A 12,862-nucleotide genomic window follows, 5' to 3' on the forward strand; every position below is an offset into this window, starting at 1 on the left:
ATGGGTGAGAATTGCAGCAGCAGCAGCAGTAATTAACAACAACAACAACAATCCTATAGTTTTCAGTCATTACATAACAGAATTGGGGGGTGGGAATATGACCATTGTTGTACTAAGGCACAAAACTTAAAAAGTGACCTGATACTATGTAGATCAGGGGTGTCAAACTTATTTGTCAAGAGGGCCAGATCTGACATAAATGTGACCTTGTTGGGATGGGGCCATGTGTGTCATAAAGTGTAATGCTAGGTAGTGGAGATATAAATTTTATAAAGCACGCAGACAAGCACTTTTTAAAAAAACCCTTAAATCATGTTTAAAAGATTAGCACCCTTGCAATATTTTGTTTATTTAACAGTTTCCAATAAATGACGCCACTTGCTCTGAATTATTACATCAAAATCTGGAGACAATGTCTGTGCTGTAGCAATCTTAAGTATGCTGTTCAGGTGTTGTTCAGATGTGTGTCTGTAAGTTGCAAACCTACTTTTGATTTATTGATATTCATTACAGAAATCTCATGGTCAATGCTTTGAGCCTAAGACACGGGAAAACATAAAATGATTGGGCATTGCAAACCTTTTTATGTAAGTTGCTTCATGTGCTGGTCAGCCAATGAAGAAAATAGAGGTTTTGCTCTGTAGCTTCTGTGCAATTGAGCAAGCCTGGCAGAGCAAGCTGTAATGCAGAAGGAAGCAAGAGAGAGAGAAGGAAGCAGATGACAGTGAGTTTTGTGGGCCTGATAAGAGCCCCCTGGGGACCTGATCCAGTCCTCAGTCTGTATGTTTGACACCCCTGATCTGGATCCCTGATACTGGAATGTATTTTTCAGATCTGGCTATTAAATTATCTCCACCTCCTCTGGAAAACTCTTACTTTAAAAAGCAAAGAAAAACGATATGAAAAAGAATGGGGTTTCTTGATTCTTAAAACATAACCATTCATTTAAGTGATAAAGGATATAGCAGATAGCAGAGTATGTATAAATAGCAGACAGAACAGAAAGGTAAAATGTCAGAAATCATAATAATTCAGAACTGCTAGAAATATCTACATTTTATCTCTGCACACCTCCAAATGTATCTTCCTTGTCCAAAATCCATAGTCGCATTTGATACAAATCCCTAAAAAGCAGGACCCAAAATCTTTCTTGCCGGCCTGAATTGAACCACAGATGCATGTTGATTGCTGATATTTATTTAAGGTTACCAACTCTGTCTTGGAGATTTTCTAGAGATTTGAGAGTGGTGCCTTAGGAGGACACTCAGTGTGCATATGATGCCATTGAGTCTGCCCTCCAAAGCTGCCATTTCTTCCAGGAGTTCTCTCTGTGTAGTTTAGAAGTCTTTTGTAATTTCAGAAGAACCCCAGGCCCCATTTGGATGTTGGTAACCCTATTTATTTCTCCTCAGTTTTTTTCTGCTGATTTGACTTGTTGCTTCTTGCTGAGATGTTTGGGTTGCATTAAAGGAGTTAGGATCCAACTGCAGTTTTAGAGGCCCTGTATAAATCGATGGTGCGGTCTCATTTGGAGTACTGTGTGCAGTTCTGGTCGCCGCACCTCAAAAGGGATATTATAGCATTGGAGAAAGTCCAGAAAAGGGCAACTAGAATGATTAAAGGGCTGGAGCACTTTCCCTATGAAGAAAGGTTGAAACGCTTGGGACTCTTTAGCTTGGAGAAACGTCGACTGCGGGGTGACATGATAGAGGTTTACAAGATAATGCATGGTATGGAGAAAGTAGAGAAAGAAGTACTTTTCTCCCTTTCTCACAATACAAAAACTCGTGGGCACTCCATGAAATTGCTGAGCAGACAGGTTAAAATTGATAAAAGGAAGTACTTCTTCACCCAAAGGGTGATTAACATGTGGAATTCACTGCCACAGGAGGTGGTGGCGGCCACAAGCATAGCCACCTTCAAGAGGGGTTTAGATAAAAATATGGAGCAGAGGTCCATCAGTGGCTATTAGCCACAGTGTGTGTGTATATATAATTTTTTTTTGCCACTGTGTGACCCAGAGTGTTGGACTGGATGGGCCATTGGCCTGATCTAACATGGCTTCTCTTATGTTCTTATGAGGCCCATTTTACTAAACTCTTTTCACCTCCCATCTTATTGCTGTACATAAGAGTGTGTATGCAAAATCAGCAATTGTGCGGTAATTCCACAAGACCCACAGAGGAAGGATTGGCTTATCTCTTTCTCCTTTGAGCATGACTCCTGTGCAATGCAGTGGGTACTTTCAAGAGGACTTTCATTGATCCAGGGTTTTTTTTCTTACGTTCCGAGTAAGAAAAAGAGCAAGGACATGGTAGGCCCCTTGCAGAGCCAGAAAACTGAAATTGTAACAGGTGATGAAGAGAACTCCTCAGTTCCTACTTTTCCTCAATCTTCTCTTGCAAGGGAAATTGTGTTCAACATGGCAAAAACAGAACACATGATGAGGGAAAGGAGTTGAAGCCTAGGAGGCTAGATGGCCATCTTACACCAATGAAGATCCTGTGAATTTTGGGGATAGATATTTGTGAGTTTCCTGCATTGCGCAGGGGTTGGACTAGATGACCCCGGAGGTCCCTTCCAATTCTGTGATTCTATGATAGGATCAACGTAGGGGTAGTACATAAACACCTAGTTTCTTTATATGAAACTAAGTCTCGGGGTCAGAGGAACTGCATATAAGGGTACAAAAAGAATTTGTGGATGTAATTTCTGAACCCTTGGCCGTTATTTCTGCGAATTCTTGGAGAACAGGTGAGGTGCCAGAAGATTGGAGGTGGGCAAACGTTGTCCCCGTCGTCAAGAAGGAGGAAAAGGAGGATTGGGGTAATTACTGACCTGTCAGCTTGATGTCTATACCTGGAAAAGTTTTAGAACAAATAATCCAATGGTCAGTCCTTGAACACTTATAAAAGGCGGCTGTGAGCACTAAGAGCCAGCATGGGTTTCTCACCCAGCTTTAGCCTTGAATAAGGATTGAGTCCAGGACATTAATAAGAGATAGGGAAAAAAGTAATATGAATGAGAACATAAGCCAAAGATATCAGTGGAAATAATTATTGCACTGGTATTTCTCCATTTGGCATCCATTCAAATATTTCTGATGTGTATGGTCCATTGTTAGACGATATTGTTCAAAATGAAGAATAAATTTCTGGGGTCTTCATCTGGACTTATTGGACTTCTGGACATCATCACACTTACACGAACTTTAGAGTTTAGAGTTTAAGCACTTCATTGTGCGCCAAGTAATATATGAAACACTTCTATTTTTTCTGATTACAGCTGATGATGAATGAGATTTGAATTTATGTGGAAATCATTGTAAATTAATGTATGGAAACTGATACACGCAATCTTTATGATGCCAATGAATTATATATGATTTTATTTTTGGTTGTTTCATTGAGTGTAGTGCATAGAATGGTTCTTAGTGTGTGTGTGTGTGTGTATATATATATATATATATATATATATATATAATATAAACAAACAGAAAAACATGCATAGAAAAAGGTAGGATAAGATTGGAATACCACAGTGGTTCATTTATACATAAACAATCATATTTTGGCTGACAAGTGCATAAAATCAATACGTGAAAGAGGCCATCAATATTACCTAATAATTGTAACCAGTAACATTTTTCTATCTATAAGATTGCTAAACAGATCTTACATTGTTAAGTGCAAATTACTTATATACTTTTGATTTTGGTCTGGCCTACATACAAATACATTTACGCTCCTAATATTTCTGACGTTTCTGATATTTCTAACATTAGGTCATTGTAAGCATAAAATGTGAACATACGCTATTCAATTCTGTCTCTTAATCTTTTTGGACTTGATCATTCTATTCTTTTTCTGGTCTTTAAAGATTTGTGATTTATTTTGCTCAATATGTGCAAAAATACATTCCATTTTAGGAATGGTTCTTTTTGTCTTTGTCTTTATACTATACCATGACTCCTTGGATTTTACATTGTGAATCAGCTCAGAGCCCGAGCTACATGTTATATGGAAGCCTCTTTAGAGAGCCTTTGAGAAGAATACATAAGTGCGGTTCAGTATGTGTATTGTTGCCATGTGGAATGTCTCCATGCAGTTTTCAAAAGGGAAGTTTGGAGACAGTGTGGAATGTCACCACGCTATGCTGGCAATCCAGATTGCAGCTGCTATTTGGAAGCGACTTCCAGTTAATTTGACTTGGTGTTAGTCGGAATCCTTGTGTGTGTGATGCCCTTTTTATTTTTATCAGAGAGCAACTGGACACAAACCTCCAAAACATACATATTATAGTACTCAGGAACAGAGAAAGATGGGGCTGCTGAACCTTTAATTATGGTGTAAAAGAGGGACTTTGGGCCCCTACAATGAGAGGAGAACCAAAAGTACCATTTTTCCAGCAGGCACAACAGAAATATTCAAATAAACAATGACACTGTAGAAGCAGTATTCCTTCCTTTCCTGGTTCTCCCTCTAAGACCTCCTTCAAGTGTGCAGTTTCCAGGTAGCAAGAGGCTGCCCCACCAGAGTTTCCAGCTCTAGGTTAGGAAATATCTGGAGATTTTGGGGCTGAAGACTGGGGAGGGCAGGAACTTCAGCAGGGAATGATTCCATAAGGTCTATCCTCTGATGCAACTGATTTCTTCTGTGGAACTGATATTGGTTCTCTGAAAATCAATTGTAATAGGGAATCTTAGGCTTGCCAATCCCCAGGTCCCAACGGGGGCTCCCCTGCTTTTGCAGGTTCCTTTTCACCCCCTATCAGCTGGCTGGCAAGGGGAAGCCCCTTCCCCACAGCCACCATCTGCCTTTCCTCCTCAGAAGGCTTAGAAGGTGTGTGTGCCTTTAAAACATTGGAGCTAGGCTGAATGGGGGCAGGGCGAGCCTGCAGAACAAGGTGGCTGTTGTGAGGAGGGAAAAGGAAGGAGCCCCCTCCCTCCATTTGTTTTACAGCCCATCCAGAACTCGTTTGCACAGTAAATTAGAGAGATCCTCTCTGTTAGTCTGAAGAACTTGGTTGAGCATTCACTAACCCCCATGGTGAGTAAATTACCCCAGTGAGACCACAAAGTGCGTGCGTTAGATAATTCTTATATTCTTGGAAACATATCATACAAATCACCCGACACTGTGTAAAACAACAAATTAAACATTACCGGAGAACTATTTTACAGAGTGATAACTAATATACTGCATGGCACAGCATAAAACAGAAAAAGATAAGCAGTTGGCTCACAACTGAAAAAGAATGCTCAGAGATGCAAATAGCATCCTCAAACTGACCAATGAACGAACAGCACTTCACCTTCACATTACCTGTTGTGCTGCCAACTTGTAAATCCTAACAGTGGGCTTCCAAACTGTGTTTACTTTGACTGCTTTGTGTGTGTGAGAGAGCGGGGGGGGGGGGGGGGGCGGTAGAAGTGCAGCCAGCTGCTGGGAGATGAGGGAATTTAGATTGTATTCAGGGGAACTGCACTGCTGTACATCAATTATGCAACTTTAACCTTTGTTACAGGTATCCAATTTTTTCTTTTACAAGTGGTTTTGTTAGGATGTCAGCTGACATTTCATTGGTTGTATAATATTCTAGTCCCTTTTGTGTCAGGTCCTTTACAAGTTCATATTTAATGGCAATGGTCCTACTTTTGGATTTGGTACTTCCTCCTTTTCTAATATGTATGCATGCCTGATTATTCTCAAATAATGTTATTGGTTTTGGCTCATTGATCCCAAAATCTTCTAATAATTGTAGTATCCATTCTAACTTACTGCATGCACTTGCCAATGCAATACATTCCACTTTTGCTGTGGACTGAGCTTTCTTTCTTTCTTTCTTTCTTTCTTTCTTTCTTTCTTTCTTTCTTTCTTTCTTTCTTTCTTTCTTTCTTTCTTTCTTTCTTCCTTCCTTCCTTCCTTCCTTCCTTCCTTCCTTCCTTCCTTCCTTCCTTCCTTCCTTCCTTCCTTCCTTCCTTCCCTTATATCCCACCCTCCCCTCTGAAGCAGGCTCTAGGCAGCGCACATTTTCGTAAAAACATCACATAAAAACTACTAATTGATATAAACCGTAAATATAACATATAAAAATACAAGAATATATAAAAACATAAAACAATATCGGGTGCTATATTGATCTTAAAATGATAGTGTTTTTAATGATGGTGGATAGCTGTCTGTTCATCCCATGTCAAATTTTGCTGTTCAGCTGTTATTACTAGGTGTTCTTACAGGAAAAGAGATTTGAGGTCATGATTGTGCATTTGAGGTGGAGCAGATAGTTCAGTTTGGTGTAGTGGTTAAGTGTGCGGACTCTTATCTGGGAGAACCGGGTTTGATTCCCCACTCTTCCACTTGCACCTGCTAGCATGGCCTTGGGTCAGCCATAGCTCTGGCAGAGGTTGTCCTTGAAAGGGCAGCTGCTGTGAGAGCCCTCTCCAGCCCCACCCACCTCACAGGGTGTCTGTTGTGGGGGAGAAAGGTAAAGGAGATTGTGAGCCGCTCTGAGACTCTTCGGAGTGGAGGGCGGGATATAAATCTAGTATCTTCATCTACCTCACAGGGTGTCTGTTGAGGGGGAGGAAGGGAAAGGAGATTGTGAGCCGCTCTGAGACTCTTCAGAGTGGAGGGCGGGATATAAATCCAATATCTTCATCTACCTCACAGAGTGTCTGTTGTGGGGGGGAGGAAGGTAAAGGAGATTGTGAGCCGCTCTGAGACTCTTCGGAGTGGAGGGTGGGATATAAATCCAATATCTTCATCATCATCGTCATCAGTTTCTGAGTCGTCCAATTTATTAAGCTGTTATCATAAAAGAACAAATATCTACTAGTTGATTTTTGATCATTCATATCCTCTGCCCAACTAGCATCCTGCTAATCTTGAACTTTCCCAGGGTGAAATTTTCAATTTAATATCAACAGTTCCTTTGAGATATCTTGCTAACCTTTTAACTGCTCTCCAATCGTAATGGCTAGGTACATTTTTTTTTCTACGTAGTATATTTACTGCAATTTCTACTGCACATTCTACTTGTTTTGGATTTCTCAATACATTACTCTCATCTATGTATATAATATTACATTATTTAACTGTATAGTCTTTGGGATTTAAAATTCTGTATCCCTTTCCTCCTATAGCATATCCAATTAGAATACCAATTTCAGCTCTTGGCTCCAACTTTCCCTTTTTCTCTTTGGAAATATGTGCATACACCTTAGACCTAAACATTTTTGGATATTTCAAACCAGGTTTCTTACCAAACCACATCTCAAAAGGAGTTTTACCTGATATTTTAGAAGGTACAAGCTTATGCAGATACACAGCAATATTCACTGCTTCTGTCCAACACAAATCTGACAATCTAGACTGCAGCAACATAGAACATGCCATCTCTTCAATCCTTCTATTTAGACACTCTGCAGCTCCATTCTGCTGAGGTGAATAAGATATAGTAGTTCTATGTTCAATACCTTCTTGTTCCATAAACTCTCTAAATTCATTACTACTATATTAAGTTTCACTATCTGTAAATAAAATTTGTGGACCTTTGCCAAATTTGTTTTTCACACTTGCTACATAAATTTTAAAATTCTCAAAAAGTTTGTCCTTGTTTTTAATTAAGTATACATATACCTATCTTGTTTTAGCTTCCATAAAGGTTAAAAAATATTTATTGCCACCAGCTGATTCACACATTGGACCAACTAGATCTGAATAAACTTTCTCTAACAATTTTTCATCATTTATTGTCATATGTTTTTTGTAACTTGGTGCCTTAGCTTTTGCTTTTAAACATCTCTCTCTCTCTCGGCTTGGCTTCGCGAACGAAGATTTAAGAAGGGTGCAATAGTCCACGTTTGCTGCAGGCTCGCTGGTGGCTGACAAGACCAATGTGGGACAGGCAGGTCCGGCCACAGCGGCTGCAGGGAAAAGTCTGATTTAGGGTTGGTCCTGTAGCAGTGCGATTCTTCCTCAATCTCCTTTTGTCCTCAAGACCAGCTATGCGTGCGTTCTCAAAGGAAGAGACAGCCTGGTGGATGGTGTGCCTCCATGCTTTGCGATCTGAGGCTAGGTCAGACCACTGGTGATGGTTGATGTGACAGGTGCTAAGGGATTTCTTCAAGGAGTCCTTGTACCTCTTCTTTGGTGCCCCTCTATTTCGATGGCCGGTGGAGAGTTCGCCATACAGGGCAATATATCTCACACTCAAATAGCATTGATTACAGTCAGTTATGCTAATATTACTTTCTTTCAATTTTCTGTACACTGTTCACATTTCTATGTCCAAAATTAACATGCCAAGCAAAAATATAATTCTTGTGTTCACATTAAGGTTTCTTTGTGAGATATACAGATCTCTCAGATTTCTCTACATCAGTATCTTTTAGAAAATAAAAACCATCAGTTTTCTTTAGCTACAATCTCTACTCCAGATTCAGCATGAATTACACTACAACTATTTTCTGTGTATAATTTTAGAGCTATTCTTTACCACCCTTTTAGTAGACAATATATTTTTACTAGCCTCAGGAGCAAAAACACAATCCCTTAACACTAATACCACTTCTTCTCCTTCTATATTTAATACTTTTTAAATTGCATACCACTTCCTTCAACATTCAAAGCTTGTCCATTTGCCTGTAACAGAATTGTTTTTTTTCTGGTTATCTAATTCTCTAAAACATTTTTCATTTGGAGAAAAAATATGTAAATAGTTTCCACTATCTAGACTCCATCCAGTTTCAGAAGTTGAATGATCATCTTCAATAGTAAACATAAGCAATTTATTTAGCATTAATCTTGATATTTCCTCTACCATGACCACTAGAGTTAACTGTTCCAGTAGAATGGGTGTTAATTCTCTGTTGATTTTGCATTTCTCTAAATTTACTCTTCTTTTTTTTTTGCAATGTGCCCATGCTTTTTTGCAAGAATAATGTATAATTTCTCCATTTTCTGTTTCCTTGCTTTACTCTTAAAATAGACAATCTATTGAATATTCCTGAAATGTCTCTTCTACTTCTTCTTCCTTTAAAAATTCCAAAACATATTTCAGTTCTTGTTTTAATCTTGCTCATAGCACTGATTTTCATAGCTCTTTGGAAATGAGTTGTGAATTGCTGTTATCACTTCTTCATCTCTCAATAATAAACCAGCCTTCTTTAACTCAGAAACAACTTCCATCATTTTATTTAAATGAGTTGACATGGGGACTCCTTCATCCATTCTAAATTTGTAAAATTTTTGCCTAAGAAATATGGCCTGACTCTGAGATCTCTTTGCATGTTGACCCTCTGTGCACTCTCTGTCAGTTATTAATGGATTTTCTTGGTCACATATTGCATTCAAAATAATCAATTGTGACTTGGCATCTTTATTAGCAAAGTCTATCACTTGCTGTGGATTCTCTGCAAATACAGCATATTCACACTTCTGTACTCTCAATGCACATTTTATTCTCATTGTCAGCATTTGATAATTATGGGCATTTAAAATAGGAATTTGAACCATAGGAGAACTGGACAGAGTCACACTTTGCTGAAGATAACTCACAACACTTGAAGCTGAAGGCTCTCCATCAGACATCTTTAGAGGTTTTACAGCATAGTCTTTCTCAGGCATAAACAGATATGAAAGCTTGCTCTCTTTTGCAGCTGTCTTCTGTTCCTGTAAGTCCCAAAGTTAAAAGATACTGTAGTAAATAATCTAGTGTAGCGGGAAAACCCTATTTATACGTTACCAATTTCAGCCGGATCAATCAAGGAGGCAGCAGAGATGTAGTCAGGAAAACAGCTTTCTTTATTTCATGTGCACGGGCCCTTGTACACGGGCTGCAGACTCTCAGGAGAGGCTGAGAGACTGAGCCCCGAGCCCAAGAAACTCACAGCTTTTATAGGCCAGTTAGGGTGGCATAGGGTGGCATATAGGCATACTTCTTTATTTCCATACAGTATACATTTCAGTACCCTTCTCATGGTCCAGTACAGACGTTCTCACTTCCCTTCTCATCCCTCATGTTGCAACCCATGTTTACACGGCTCAGTTCCTCTTAATGGAGTTTCCCGTTCTATGACGTTCATCTATCCAACAACAGCTTCTTTGTATTGATCACATTCATTTGTCCCACAATCTCCATTACAATCTCTATTATGATCATATCCACAGTTTCATATTCTAAGTCACATTTAGTTGTCTCAGTTCCCAAAAGGGACTTTCCACAGTGGTAAACATGAATCTTACTTCCGTTATGGCAAACATCTATGCTGACTGTCCTGGATGTTACTTGCTTCAGCTTGCGGTTAGTTTATGCAATTATGCTCACTATAGCTAGTCCATAGAGGGGTTAGTTCCTCTTTTCTTAAAACTCTGCATGTTTATTACTAACAGAGCTTTCTGTGTCTGCTTGGTCAAGCTTGCGTTTCCACTGTCATACACTTGATTATGATTTATAGATTATTAAAGCATTGTCAAAGCATTCATTCTGGGGTCCTGCCACACTAGCAATTCTGCCACACAGGCTCTCTTATATCATCAAAACAAACTTGAGAGACTGGCTGGCTGAGACTAGCAGACATACAGGCTGCCTTCCTTCCTTCCTTCCTTCCTTCCTTCCTTCCTTCCTTCCTTCCTTCCTTCCTTCCTTCCTTCCTTCCTTCCTTCCTTCCTTCCTTCCTTCCTTCCTTCCTTCCTTCCTTCCTTCCTTCCTTCCTTCCTTCCTTCCTTCCTTCCTTCCTTCCTTCCTTCCTTCCTTCCTTCCTTCCTTCCTTCCTTCCTTCCTTCCTTCCTTCCTTCCTTCCTTCTCTCCCCCGCTTTCTTTTGGTATTATTGCATGGTGACTTGGTGAAGGCAGGCTTTATTTTTTTACTTCTCCATTTTGGTGAGAGAATTTTTAACTGACTCCAACAGTAGTTGTTTTATTTAAGCCAGCAGTATGCCAGCGGTGTTTGCAAGGCTAGACCCTAGGCTTGTAAAGGGAGCATTTGTAGGAGTTTGGGCATGAATGAATGGGAAGGCAAAGTTTCTTTTCAGAAAGGCCAATTAGCCTGGGCATGAAGCTCAAAAAAGGACTCAAATTCACATACTTGTTAATTTTAGGAGTTTTAACAAATTCTGTTATTTGTTTGTATATACATCATGTATTGTTATTTTTATTATGACTAGGGGTGCAAAGCTGGAAGAGACCTTGGGCCTCTTTGAACTTTTTAGAGCGCCTGCTTCTTACATCCATCTCTTCCCTCTCTTATATACCCAGTTCTTTATATATTCTATAAAAACTGAGAAAGACTGCAAACTAAGTAAGTGCATTCAGAATTGCTGATTTCATTGCCTTTCCCAGTTGCAAAATTTTATCACCCTATAGTAGTTGAGATCTTTTTTCCTGTTTCCTCCTTCTATTAATTTTTAAAAAAAAAAAACCTGGAGATGGAGATGGTCTTCTCCTAGAAATTATATTCAGTGCTCTTCTCTTACTCCAGGTTGATCCCTACCTACCCTACGAGTACACATCTGAAGGGATGTTGGAAAGAATTCATGCCTACATTCAGTACCAGGTAATCAATCTACATTCTGATCAGTACTTTTTGTCTCAACCTAGAGGTCAATTGGGCTTGGTACCCAGCCAGTGCTAACTTCACAGTCACTGTACACTTTTCTAATGTGGATTAAATCTCATTGATGGCTTAGAAGAAGCAGATAGTTCTGATGTGAGAGGGAAACCCGCACATTTATCCCCTCAAGGATTTATTTGAGAGAACTTATAATAGGGGCAGGGGGAGGGTTAAAGAAAAAGGTATTATAAAACAGCAACGATTCCTGCTGCTTTTCATATACTGGTTTATTGTGGCATAAACTGTTATGATCCGGAGCCCACTTCATCAAATGGCACAGACTAGCCCAGCTCTTCATCTAAAATTTATTCTTATGAAATACATGTGTTTTTTTTCAAAATGATCAATGAAGAGATATTAATTCTATTGTAGGGATTTTCATTTCTGCATGTTTCAGCTAGAAACATTAATTTCATCTCTTTCTGAATGATTGGGTGTCAATGCTAATGGCTTCTATTCAACATTTTTTCCTTGTTTACTAACTGGCAAAATGAAATGCTTTGGGTGCATCGTATAGGGGCTACGTTCTTAATACTGGGGCTTTTTGCAACTATTGACTGAATAAAAACCAAAGGGATACTCCAGCCTCTTGTCAAAGGAGAAGACTAAAATCTAACATTCCTTTCCTCATGAGAACACTATGGAAAGACACAGAAGGTATAACCTGCCTTTTCAGTGCATATTTCTGTGCTGGAAAAGACACATGGCCTCCTCATATTTGAGAGAAAATTATGTGAAAACTTCCAAAGCTCAGTTTGAAATTGGGCTCAACAAAATGAGCTGTTTTCCAAAAGAAATGGGACAATTCCAGATTTAGAAGCCTGTCATGCTCCCAGTAATGTCACTGACAGTGTGAAAAGAATTGAACACCAGGCCCCCTTAAACCTTGCCTAGCACTCCCTTCCCTTTCATAATATATATTCAGGAGTTCTGGAGAACTGTTTCCTAAGCCCCCAGCACTTTAGAAGCTGCTTTACAGCACTGAAGGGAGAAATCTTGGTGTCTCTTCCCCATTTGCAAGTAGGGTTTGCTGGAGGGTAAGGGGAAGCAAAGAAGGGCATGGCTTCTATGAAGCAAGGTTAAAAACACTTGGGGCTCGTTAGAGAAATGTTGACTGAGGGGTGACATGATAGAAGTTTACAAGATTATGCATGGGATGGAGAAAGTAGAGAAAGAAGTACTTTTCCACAACTTGTGGAGATCCACAACTTGTGGAGATCCAATGAAATTGCTGAGCAGTCAGGTTAG

The 12,862-nt window shown here is 39.5% G+C and overlaps 1 protein-coding gene across 1 annotated transcript in view; it reads left to right on the forward strand.

Moving 5' to 3' along the window:
* Positions 1-12,862, forward strand: part of MGAT5B (alpha-1,6-mannosylglycoprotein 6-beta-N-acetylglucosaminyltransferase B) — a 351,897-nt gene that overhangs the window by 331,163 nt on the left and 7,872 nt on the right. Inside the window, exon 15 of the mRNA XM_060252886.1 lies at positions 11,483-11,557. Coding sequence (XP_060108869.1) covers positions 11,483-11,557 — 75 coding nt within the window. The remainder of the gene's footprint in view (positions 1-11,482; positions 11,558-12,862) is intronic.

The sequence above is a fragment of the Heteronotia binoei genome, chromosome 13 (assembly GCF_032191835.1).
Source record: "Heteronotia binoei isolate CCM8104 ecotype False Entrance Well chromosome 13, APGP_CSIRO_Hbin_v1, whole genome shotgun sequence".
NCBI lineage: Eukaryota > Metazoa > Chordata > Lepidosauria > Squamata > Gekkonidae > Heteronotia > Heteronotia binoei.